Raw genomic sequence first — 12,951 nt, 5'->3', positions numbered from 1 at the left:
CCAAATACATTTTAATCAGTAGTCCTATCCATACGATATTGAATCAGTATTCAAATACGTTATTGAATCAGTATCCATAAATACGTTTTTGAACCAGTATCCATAATTTATTGAATCAGAATACGGTATTGAATCAGTATGCATATACGTTTTTGAATCAGTATCCATACGTTATTGAATCAGTATCCAAATACGTTATTGAATCAGTATCCAAATACGTTTTTGAATCAGTATCCAAATACAATTTAATCAGTAGTCCTATCCATACGATATTGAATCAGTATTCAAATACGTTATTGAATCAGTATACAAATACGTTTTTGAATCAGTATCCATATACGTTATTGAATCTTCATCCAAATACGTTTTTGAATCAGTGTCTCGTTATTGAATCAGTATCCATAAACGTAGTTGACTGTTACATTGATACTGTTACTTTGACTATCAGTATCCATATAACATATTGACACTATTAAATTATTGACATTAATTTATATAAGCTATTCACTGAGACATTGCTTAGCCATACAAGTTATTACCATCCAAGTACATGGCATACACTGAGCCATTGCTTAGCCATACAAGAAATTATGTATACCTTGTAGGTCTGATTCTATCCTCTTATTTTATCAATGTAAACCAAATGAAAGATTCAGTATAAATCTTGCAAAGGTTTTTGTTTGTTTACACCAAAACATATCTTTATATTTATAAAATCAATAAAATAAAATAGGTATCATGCTGAACAACATGATGCTGCAAGTAAAAATTATGAAATAGGCAAGAAGCTCACTGATATTTCCAGAAATACTGTTTCTTCTAATGCATGAAAACAAATATTTCATTCCATTGACAAGTATGAGTAGAAAAATGCCGCGTTGCTTCGAATCGAGTTAGGCTACATTAAAATTTGTTGCTGCTTCACACACCCCAACATTTGATATGGGATTTTTTTGGCACGTGATTTGTTTCGATTGTCAGTAATTTAGCTTTGTTGCGAGTGACAACATATGTTGACGAAGGTACCCGTGACCGCGAGACGGAAAAAGGTGTAGTAACATGGAGAATAGACCGAGTTTTTGGTCGGGATTTAAATAAAAATGGTAATGAAAAGTCGGGAAAAAGTCGGGAATTCCATTTGAGAAATCTGGTAGACACCCTGTATTTGTCTTTTTGGTTTTTATTGATTTCATAAAAAATACTTATTACAACTTGTATTCATTATTATTGATTAAAGTAACAGTAGGCCTACTGAAGATTATAGTTACCTCAATATAGAGCTGATATAAAATATTTCACATTGATTATGATTTGAGTTGTTTTGCTTTTGTTATTTCTGTGTAAAAATTGCTAAGCAAGATTATAAAAAATAACCTTTTACGGGAGCCTGTTTTGGGATTTCTCTTACTTAATTACAACCATAGTAAACCGACAATTAAAAATTAAGTGTAACATATATTGTCCATTTTGTATTATGACACATGGTTTACCAAATCAAATCTACTAACCTTTGATAAAAAACGGTGAAGTACAAAAAACACAATAATAAATACAAACATTAAAAAGCGAATCTAGCTTGACTATAAAGACATAATAATTGTTATAAGAGATTAGTGTTTAATTAAGTTATAATTTCAGCAAGTTAGAAAAAAATAACAATGTAAGTATACTTATTCCTCTTCAAAAACCATTGACTACAAAATACTATGACTAAATTATGAATAATTTAATATTCATATTACATTTTTCATATGAAACAATGTAAAAATACATTTTAAACACATCAAACAACAAATAGTTCTATCTACAAAACCAAGATATCATTAGCCAACAAAAATATATATTTTATGGAATGGTAGGAGCTTACATTAAAATACCCCCGCCGCAGCAAACCTGCCGACTAAGCGAATTTCCAGTTGTCTGAATTGATTTTCAATTAAATGTAACCTATTTAATTAATATCGGACAAAAATTACTCAAGTTATCGTGTTCACGGACACACATATATATCAGTCCCTGGCCTAGGTCTTACCTACCACCTACGGTAATAGCTACTTCCCTATATGGAAATTCGCTAAAATGATTTTAAAATAAGAAGAGAAGTATATTTTCACAGTCATAAGATCAATCATTATTATGACTAAAGCTTCAAATAGTTCCAGTTAAACATATTAACAACCTTAAAACTAAATAACATTGTTAAAAGAATAACATTTGATAAAGTTTAAAATAATAAAAGAACACAGTAAAACTAAATCTGCAAACATGCGTATGAATATAAAAGAGTTATGATGTATAGTTTTATGGTATATCTAATTACTTAAACATGACATGAAAAATATAAATTCTTATTACTACAGGTTCATACAAATGTATTGTAAAAAGCTTTCAGAAAATAAAGCGTTGTTTGTTAATGTAAACTTAACTACATTAATTGGAGTTAATAACGCAACAATAATGGCAGCCATAACTGACCCTAAAAATACACATAGCAAAAGGAGGAGGGTTAAGTTATTTCAAACGTTTAATCTTTTCACGCTCTAGGCAATTATAGGTTATGGTACTTTTTTCTTTGGTTATGACTTATAAATGCTACTAACATTTTACTATGAAACAATGACTCTTCTACCATGGCAATTTGCACATCTAAAATGACAAATTAACAAGAACTCCTCTCCCGTGTTTTATAAAAAATCATAGGCATGGGTGTATGGGATTCAAAGAATTGTTTGAATGACAGTTTGTTCCCTCAGTTTTGAAGTTACGTAAGAAAAACAGTTTATTCATCATTGCCTCCAGGATTGTTAATTGACAATATAAATAGGTTAACATACCTTACAGCATCAATCCTATGATTCTTTGGCGACTAGTTTGGAAACTTCAATGAAACTGCTGATGTTTCTAAACTACTCACCATAGACTATATTTAGGATTGATGACGTTAGGTATGTTAATCTATTTATATTGAATATAAACAGATTGACCCAAAACCAGAAGGCCTACTATTTCTTACCTTTAAATTTGCTCAATGGAATTTAATATTTTTTATAAAAGATTTATTCAATCTTTTTATAGACCAGTGATAAAATTGGTTTCTCTTGGGTATAGCAAGTCTTCCAATTAGAGAGCAAAACTTTTGGTCCAGATAAATTTCTGGCCTTAAAAAATAGTTTTTAAGGTATATAGATATAGATCTCTTTCTGCATTGGAGATTCCTTTATTAAAGAGATTTGAAATAAGTTAAACAAGGAAATATATTAATTAAAAGTTAAAATATTACTTTGAAAAGGGAGGTGTTTAAACTAAACAAAAATAGAGGATACTATATGGAAAGAATGAAAGGAATCTCAACTGAGAAAATGAGACGATCACAGAGAAAACCTGAGACTGAATCTATAGATAAACATTAAAAATACCTTTTGACTTACACAGTAAATAAAAGCTACAAAACTACTTGACCATATAGCTGGATTAGAACGTAGATACATTTTCACTCCCTGATCAGTGATCATGTCTAGTATGAAACTTAAAACTTACCTCCGACTTAACTAGCCTACATAAACCTTTTGAAACAAACACTGATTACTTAGAAGTCACAGGCGCTCTGGAAGGTTTAAGAACTGTCAGTCCAATAGCGTACATCACTAAAGTCAAGATGTTGGGTAGGAAATAGATAGAACTCCAGTAACGGAGACAGATGTCGATGCGGAGCAAGGAGAAAGCCATCGACCAATAGGAGAAGTGGAGCATCTTCCACCAATAGCGCAAGAACACCCATGGGTAATGGAGCTGAAACATGCAAACAAACATAAGGATGAGGCGTAGGTTCTAAGGGTTATATTAGAACAGCAGGTTAGAACCTGAATGGGAAAGAGTCCAATCTGGCACAATAAAAAATGCCCTTTTTTAAACCCATTTTTAAAATAAAAAGTATATTTTTAATGTTGAGTGTCCAATCGGAATGGACTCTTCCTCATTAAGGTTAGCCTGCTATATCCTAACAAAACAGAAAAAAAAACTATAAGATATTGAAAAAAAGAAATATTTTAGTTCCTGAATAAAAAGATTGGTGAATAAAAATTCCCTCAAAGAACAAGTTTGAAATCTTTGAAAAAAACATTGAAATATCATCAAAGGGGACTTGTTTGTAAGTTGCATATTTTTAGATTGGCGAACACAAAAAATTTGTAAAACGCTAGGGACCTGAAGGAAGTGACCTTTCTATAGTTACCATTTGTTATTCCACTAGATCATAAGCTTTAAAACAACATATAAATTGTAACAATCGGTTAAGTAGGACAAATGGAAAAGGGATGTAACAGAGAAACCCCTTATGTTAAGTATATAGATTAAAATGGATAGTTTTGAAAATCCAACCTTCAATTCCTTGTCAGTAATGAATGGATTTCAATTGTGGGCATTTTTATGCCTTTTACTATCACTGGTTGAAATATGTCAAACACTTACCAATGGGGGGAGGGAGTTGTTCTTGAATGCCCTGTAAAACATGTCCTCCGCAGGCAAGTAGAACGGGACGGAGCATAGACAGAGATAGTAACCAGCGTACACTCCATGCCACAAGCTGGAAACTACGAATGTCACAGGCATCCTGCCAACATAACAAAATAATCAGTATACCAGAATCTACTAACTCTTCATTATGATGTTATAATGCCATGCTACCTGCCTTGTGTTCCATGTCATTCAAATAGGTGTCATCATAAAATTCAGTGCAAAGAGGGTTCTACCCGGTTAATTCAAGATAGCGGCTTAACATGCTAATGTTCCTGAATATGCCTCTACGGTACAAGCTATCAACATTCTAAAACTAATTTGTTTCCAATGATTGTGTGCTTATTGTGCTCTTAACATATCAAAGCTTACAGTGGGTGAAGCAAAAATAATTTTTAACTATTGTTTAGAAGTTAAAATTGATGTAAAAGAGACTAATTTACGGATTTTCAAAATGATTTTGTAAATACTTAAAGAAACAATTAGGTAAAGATTCAGTTCAGCCAGTGCATATTTTGGATCTTTTTGAATATTTTACAGTTTATTTCAACTCGATAAACATTAACACATTCGCTGCTGAAAACCTTTAAACAGGCGCTCGCCAATGGCGGCGAGGCCCGGGCGGAGCCCCGACGCGCTCACTGAATCAGCGATCGCTATTGGTATTGAAATATCTCAGTACGACGAATCACAAAAGAGCAGTGGTGATTGTTCTGCGTTACCCCGATAGTGGACTTAGTTCACTGAAACGCCCAAAGGTAGCAGCACTGCCTGGATCATAATAACCAGAGTCTTTGTAATATGGCTCGAATAGACAAAATCTCCAAAAACGGGACAAAAGCATTACCAGACGGGATTTTACGGGCAATTTTAGTACCAACCTACATCAGAATAAAGCTTACATTCTAAGCTACAGTCTGGTAACGATTACAACGTTCCCCGACAATGGCTGAGCTCACATTTGAACAAGGTTGTTTGCATTGATGAAGGACGACATTTCCCGTCCCGCGCCAGCGGCGCAGTGAACGTGTTAATGGAGGTTCTTTTTTTGTAGGACCATGTTTACGCGTAAACAGCTGGCGGGTGGAACAACCTTTAATCTATGATCGATTCAAACCACCAGTGGCTTTTCTGCTGACTTTTCTCATGATCTTGTTACAGTACTGTAACTGGTATGTACTTGGCGAGGACACTGTATTGGACCAACACCAACTAAACTGCTGAATAGATGAAATCACATTTTATTTTTTTAAACATGTAAAAGCTTAACTTTAAAAGTAAGTAAAGTTTTTAAATTGTGCTTAGCAAACTGGAATGAATATAAAACATAGGATGAACGAAGTCAGTAGCTTTTCATGGTTTGATACCGGACCCAGCTGTCCTTGATCATTTAGCTATAAAGACCTCGCTAAAGCAGGCCGCGATATCACAGAAAACGTACTACTATAACCCAGAATGCCAACCGCATGGTAAAAAGCATTAAGCGTTTTGAGAGAGCTTTGCCTGTCAATCCGTAGGCAGCGCCACCAGCGTTGCTATGCTGGTGCATGGCAACGCTGGTGGCGCTGCCTACGGATTGACAGGCAAAGTTCTCTCAAAACGCTTAATGCTTTTTACCATGCGGTTGGCATTCTGGGTTATAGTAGTATGTTTTCTGTGGTGATATGCATGTAATGCGCCATGGCCTGGGAGAATATTGCGCCCCTCTTACATTGTACCTAGTGGTGGAATTTTCCTCTTCCTTGCCCCCCCCCCCCTAGAAGGAAACTGAAATCTTCTTGCGCATCCCGGCTCATTTGTTTAAAGCAGTCCTGTGCTAAAGAACCACCTGATGTCAAGTTGTGTTTACTTGTGTAGGCTAGTAGTAGGTAGGTAGGTTACCTGCCTCAGTTAGTGTATTTCAAGTTAACTGAAGCAACCTGCCTGCCTACTGATCTCGTGTACCGTGTCTTTAGTCAGTAACAAAGCTGTCATCTTATCCATTAAACATTCATCTTTCAGTGATTTTCACTTTGTACAAATCTACTCTAAACCAAAACTAACCTGTAAGCCTTCACGGGGAATCTCTTGTAGACGTAAGTGGCCAGCCAATACTGAATGGTCATGTTCCAGCACTTCATGGAAGATCTGATGGTTGGCTGGAAGTCTGATCCCCACGAGTCAATGTTATAAATAGCAGCAAAGCTGTACTTCTCCGTCTTTGCTTGAGAACTGTTCAATCCTGCACCCATCCTGAGAAAAAAGAAAGTTTATTCAACATTTAAAACTAGGGTTTGCTATAGTAGTCTTGTAACATTACAGATGAGCATCAATAGCCGATGTTTTTGAAACATCAAATCAGTGGAGCGAGAGTGAGATAACTATCACGTACATTCTTGAGGTGCTTGTTCTAAATGCGGCAAAAATAAATTCATTTGTATCAAACTCTAGCTGTACCCGCGGGCTTTGCCCCGTTTAACTTCATAAGTATTTGCATGGCTCAATCACGTCCTGGTTGAAGTTCGTTTGCTGCGCTCACTCACCTTTAGGAGATGAAAAACTCAGAATGAAATTTAAAAAATCAATTAGTGGTTTTTGTTTTGTGCTGAGACATCAATGTTTACCAGACGATGTTATCGGTATATCGATGGCCTTGACCTATCATCGGTGCTCATCTCCACTTTGGTGTAGGAAAGACAAGATTGATCACAGACATAAATGCAAATAATTTTAGGATATGGAACACATTTATTTGATTTTTGTTTCTTGAATCAATGAGTAACTATTTTGTACCCTAAACTAAAAGGAACACACTGTTACAGATATTTTTCTGTCAAAACAATTTAATTAAGTTCAATCTGGAGATCTAGATATCGAGCATTTTCTTGAGCCTTGTTTTTTTCAACAATGGGGGAATAACTATTTAAATCTTAAAATAGGTTTAAGGATACATCTATTGCAAAGCACATGTAAAGCAACTATGATAAAAACTGTTTTACACATCACATGCTTTCCACAATACTCTGTAGACTTTTAACAAACTTACATTCTGGATAGGGCGAAAAACTCAGTAGAAGGCCCCTGACCAGGTTTAGGCTGTGTAAATGCTGGATAGGCTCCCAACCCGCTCATCGTAAAGACACACTCAGACAGACGCATCCCGATGTACATACGCATGCGGAAGTTGAAGAACGACGGATACAAGTACCAGACTCTGTACGCCATCGAGCGTTCGTTGTAGAACTCGTCTGTCATGGCGTACTGAAAAATTTGTATATTAGTTATTTTTATTCACAGTCACATATTTTTTTGATCGAGATATATTACTGAACAATTATAGTCTGTTGTGATTGTATGGTTTTGATTACATCAGATGATTATATATTTATTTCAAGTATTATTGACGTGGTTTATTAATTATTATAATGTATTAGAGAAAGAATAAGAATCTTGAAATATGTGTCATAAAGATAAAATTGGATTCACTCCATTAGGTTTAACGTTTTCCAGCAACCTCAGCAACTCCAAAAATAAAGACGATCGATGGAACGATTTTTAGGTTATTACCATGTAGTTGATACTAATCCCTCAAGTAGGTGGATGTAATTTTGAAACCAGTTGTAAATTGCAATTCTAATGTTAATGTCCCTAAACTGCTTTGTAGAAACCTAAAAACTAAGTATCAATTTTAAAAACTAACCAAGTAATATTCCTAACTAAGTAATATACTTCAGATAGAGGATGCAAAATTTCTTTGTGACAAACAAATAAAAAATAAGTTAACGTAATAAATTAATACACTACACTAGGTACTGAGTGGTTATGTGATCATCTAATATTCATACTTATAGGTAGGGAACTGTTTATGACGATTAGATTAAGGTATATACAATCCTAAAATGCTATGGGAAGGGAGGGAAACAGGTCCGCGACGTAGGAAGTGGTGAAGGAAGTAGTAAAGGTGAGCGGTCCGGAGTGTGGGAACTGTTAATGACGATTAGATTAAGGTATCTACAATCTTAAAATGCAATGGGAGGGAGGGAAACAGGTCCGCGACGTAGGAAGAGGTAAAGGAAGTAGTAAAGGCGAACAGTGTGGAGTCTGGGAACTGGAAACCAATTGTAACAGTTAGATTTATGTATCTGAAATTGAAATACTGAAATGCTATGAGAAGCGATGGAAACATGTCCAAGACATAGGAAATGGTGAAAGAAGTAGTAAATGCTAGCAGTGCGGAGTGTGGGAAATGTTTGTGGCAATTAGATTAATGTATTTAAAATACTAAAATATTATGGAAAGAGATGAAAACAGGTCCACGACGTAGAAAGTAGTAAAGTTTAGCATCACAGAGTGTGGGAACCGTTTTTGGCAGTTAGATTAATGTATCTGTAATACTTAAATGCTATTAGAAGGGAAGGAAACAGGTCCATGACGTAGGAAATGGTGAAGGAAGTAGTAAAGGCTGGCATCGCAGGGTGGGGGAATGATGGTCCCCAGGTACTGTAACTTAATCCTCAAAATGAAAAAAAAAACGTAACTTAACCCTCAAACAACCGTTAATTATCAACCGTTGGCTTACCTTAAGAGGAAAGATGTAAGATGAAATGAGGAAAGCAACGGCCCAGAGAGGGACTGGCATAATCCTCTCCAACGTAGCCTCTTTGCACGGAGCCAGTTCAGAAAATGGAGCATTAAACATATCCCAGTACATGCGGTACTTGAAGTATGGTCCTGAAAAAATTGGTGACTTACAATTTTGACTGTCTAAGCTTTAGGTTACAGATTATATTTAAATCAGTATGCCCTTTATGCATTATCTAACCGATCATTCAATCGCCACTAAACAGTGAAATATTTTTCTTTATTACTGGGAAGGTTATTGTCGGATTACCATTTCTATATCAACTAAGGGCTCTGCTCTCTGATTGTTATAAAGTACAAGGGCTGTCCGTAAAGTAAGGTTCCCTTCAAGCTCCCAAAGCGGGCTGGGTAAAATGGAACCAAAGTTGAGTCCCTTACACCATCAACCTCCCCTATAGGGAAATTTGCTAATATAAACAAACAGATAAACCGTGAGAGCTGTAGACGCGGAGACGAGATCATGCAACTACTCGTCTGTAAGTTGAGAAAAATACATTTTGATAATGGCTTCCCAAAACTATAAACCAAAGACCGCTATAAACGAGACCGAATATCAGGGGTTTTAACTTACTTTATTGACTGTTTTTATACTAATACTTTATATTTTACCTGTCAGCACGCCAATGTAGCAAAACGAGTAGTGAAAAATGTCCATGAACCCAGGAGGCGCAATACGACAAACCTCCGGCTCTATGAGAGGAGAATCATCTGCAATGTCGGAGTCCTTGTTCTTTTCAGCAATTGCACTGTCATGCACTTCAAACGCCAATCCAACCAGCTGAAATGTTACGTAGATATAGACCTATTGATCATTCTTCTAGGCTACATTAATTTTTATTTTGCTTTCTAAAATTAGTCAACAATCAGTTAACAACAAGGCAAGGAATTGAATGAGTGGTTGATGCACATGCATCCATGCTCCAATACAATTGTCTGGGTAGCCAAGTAAATAGTTACCTATATTGCTCTTTCTCACCTTCAAATATGAAGGTTGCATGATTCGATTTCAGCATAGACAAAAGAATTAAATATAGATTGATAAAGTAAGTTTCCGCCATGTGCCGCTAGAGCGTGCTTAGTGTTCGTCGATTCACCGTCTGCTACCAGCACTACCACCCTTGCAAAGGAAGTGCTACCAATGTGTCAGACCCACTTTTCAATAAACTACAAAATTCTGAAATCCCGCAATTTAATAGAAAAGCCCATTTTTTATAAATCCCTGGAAATTTTTAAGACAATGAAAAACGACGGGACAAACTCCTAAGACATAAGTCGTTTATTCAGCAAAATTAACATAAAATGCATTAGCTACGTCAAAAATATAATTAAATATATACATAAACTAAAAAAATCTCTTATCTAAATTAAAACTGTCAACTATGCTACTGTATTTACACTACCAGTTCTAGGGCAAAGAAACTCACAAATGCTGCAGAAGGTTGTAGTTATCCAGCAAAGAATTCTTTAGTCTTTTCAGATATCTATTTAAATCCTGTTCGGTCTTTAGGGTAGGATGAAGGTTATTAAAAAGCTTAACGGCATTGTATTGAAAATTCTTTTGTAAGAATGACGTTGAGTGTGAATTGGATTATATTATATGACTTTTTAATTTGTCTGGAAAACATATCTCAAAATAGTACTTAAACTGACTTATGCATTGTGTTTATTCTCTGTTTTTGTCCCTTGGAACACCTCATCCCACTTTTCACTTTTTAGATAATATTTAAGCCTTTGAATATCAGAGGTATAGAAACTCTGTCCTTACTTCAACTTGACTTGCCTATCATTGTTCGATAAACTTATGTTTGTTGTTATAGTCTGGGCACTGTAGTCAGACAATATAGTCTTAATAGCTTCACTCTTTGTGCTATCGTGATCGTTTGCAAAGATGTGATCAATTAAGGTGTGTGATCCTGAGGCTTCTCTTGTATACAAGTGGATAGTGTTGTACAGACCAAATGTCACCATGAGCTCAGTGAATTTACTACCAGAAAAGCTGTCAATAGATAGATCAATATTCAAGTCTCCAAGAACAAAAACCTTGTTGTGCTTAGCTGCATATTTATTTCAACAGTCACTCGTATATTCAAAGAAATTATCATAGTGACCTGATGGCGGTCTGTAGCCCGCTACAATAAGTATTTTACTTTTTTTACTTTTTTATGTTTCCAAGACCAAAGCTAATAAGTCTTTATTCCCAGATTGCAGGAGCGGTGATGTCCACAAACCTTGGAATATGGTCACGATATTACCGCGATAAAATTATCATTGATAGGTGATGTCACGGTCAAATTATGCGAGGAGTCGGACTAGCCACAGGTCAGATTACAGTTCAACGGTACACAAAAATATTTGAAAATACAACTTACCTTAAGTGTAAGAATCATTTGTATAAGATTTGTGTGAGACGGTGGATAAGGTATTCCGAAATATTCCGTGGTTCGGAAGAATATCAAATAAGTAAACGTGAATGCAAAACTGTAGACATGGATGGATCTGAAAAATTTTTAGTTAATATTAGTCTTTTACAATTGAATTTGAATAAGACTGTTTGTTAAGTGACTTTGTTACTTGTAGCCCTACCATTGATTAAATACAAACTATACATTAGTCCATTCACAAAATGTAGGCAGTTTAAGGGGAGGGTCTCCTGGGTTCTACCACCACTTTCTTAGGTTAATGTAAACAGTGTGTCAACCGTGAACTGATCACCTGTTGACTGTTGTTTGAAAGTTAGAGTGGAGCGGATGGGATCGTTTCCCCTCAAGTCGCCTAAGTTAACTTTTGTGAACAGAGTATAGTTGAGTAGGCCTATATTAGTAACTAAGTAAATAAACCATGCAGCAACAAAAGTAACAATACAGTACCTGGTAACTTTACCAATAAGTTACATAAGAAAGATAGATTCAAAATAATGAATTTCTTTAAATAACTAGCAGAATAAATAACAGACTACTTATAATCAACATGAACAAAACAACAGCTGGATATTATTACAACTGCACATTTAAAGAAACTTTAGGCCTGATTAAAAATACTGTCCTGACTTCAACGTGAAATGAAACCTTGATGTAAACTGTGCATATACCGTCCCATATGTGATACATAGCTTGAAACACTACTTGGTCGGGTTCATGAAGTCTTTGCCCATAAGTTAATTTGTTGATCAAGAAGTGATTAGCTTATTTAGAACCAAGTTAAAAATAACCTATAATTGGCCTAACATTTTTATAAAAAATGTGTGAATCATAAAAAACACTGATCATAGGCCTACTACGGTCTACAACAAATTATTTGATCAATTTCGGGCTTAGGGACCCACTGAAACTAATTAGGCCTAAATTATAAACTTACTAGCTACCTTTTGTTTCCATATAAGATGATGAGTGAGTTGACCAAGACAGTAAACAAGGGATGTAATATGTGTCTGCCTGAAGCAATAAATACAATTGTAAAACCAAAAGCAGTAGCTACCCATTTTCTACATTCTTTATCTTTTATCTGTCTCAAGAAGTGACCGAATCCTATGCAGGAAAATAACAATGATAGATAAACAATATCGTCCCATTCCATTTTGAAGTTAAAAAAACCCTAAAAACAATAAAGAACGTGATTTGTTTATCGGCTAGTATAGATGTTCAAGCAAACAGTCAATGACACTCGTTATTGAGAAACTTGCGAATGGAATATTCAATCAAGTAACATTAGGTTTTCGTATGTTTACATTTACATCACATCAAGTCCAAAAGACAACCATATACTACTGGAAAGTGGAATTAATTGGATGGAAATGGAATTAAAAAAACACTGCAGACGACA

General features: G+C 35.2%; 1 protein-coding gene across 1 annotated transcript; it reads right to left on the bottom strand.

Moving 5' to 3' along the window:
- Positions 1–3,006: 3,006 nt before the first annotated feature.
- Positions 3,007–12,705, bottom strand: LOC129005005 (lysophospholipid acyltransferase 7-like). Its single transcript, XM_054433751.1, has 8 exons — positions 12,494–12,705; positions 11,502–11,628; positions 9,742–9,910; positions 9,071–9,222; positions 7,538–7,752; positions 6,556–6,744; positions 4,468–4,609; positions 3,007–3,789 (listed from the first exon to the last, which is right to left on the bottom strand). The coding sequence occupies exons 1-8, from the start codon at positions 12,703–12,705 to the stop codon at positions 3,583–3,585; spliced, it is 1,413 nt and encodes a 470-aa protein (XP_054289726.1). The 3' UTR covers positions 3,007–3,582.
- Positions 12,706–12,951: the final 246 nt, after the last annotated feature.

Source organism: Macrosteles quadrilineatus, unplaced genomic scaffold (genome assembly GCF_028750875.1).
Source record: "Macrosteles quadrilineatus isolate MER2022 unplaced genomic scaffold, UCM_ALF_1.0 Scaffold_14__1_contigs__length_3811126, whole genome shotgun sequence".
Lineage (NCBI taxonomy): Eukaryota > Metazoa > Arthropoda > Insecta > Hemiptera > Cicadellidae > Macrosteles > Macrosteles quadrilineatus.
Note: the sequence above shows the minus strand (reverse complement) of the source record. Positions and strands in the feature narration are given on the sequence as shown.

Bases quoted from the DNA above. Each gene is read 5' to 3' on its own strand.
- LOC129005005 (XM_054433751.1), bottom strand. From the start codon at position 12,705: ATGGAATGGGACGATATTGTTTATCTATCATTGTTATTTTCCTGCATA. The intron at 11,629-12,493 runs GTAGCTAGTAAG...AAAATTTTTCAG, and splicing joins ATCTTATATGGAAACAAAAG to ATCCATCCATGTCTACAGTT. The intron at 9,911-11,501 runs GTAAGTTGTATT...GTAACATTTCAG, and splicing joins AAATGATTCTTACACTTAAG to CTGGTTGGATTGGCGTTTGA.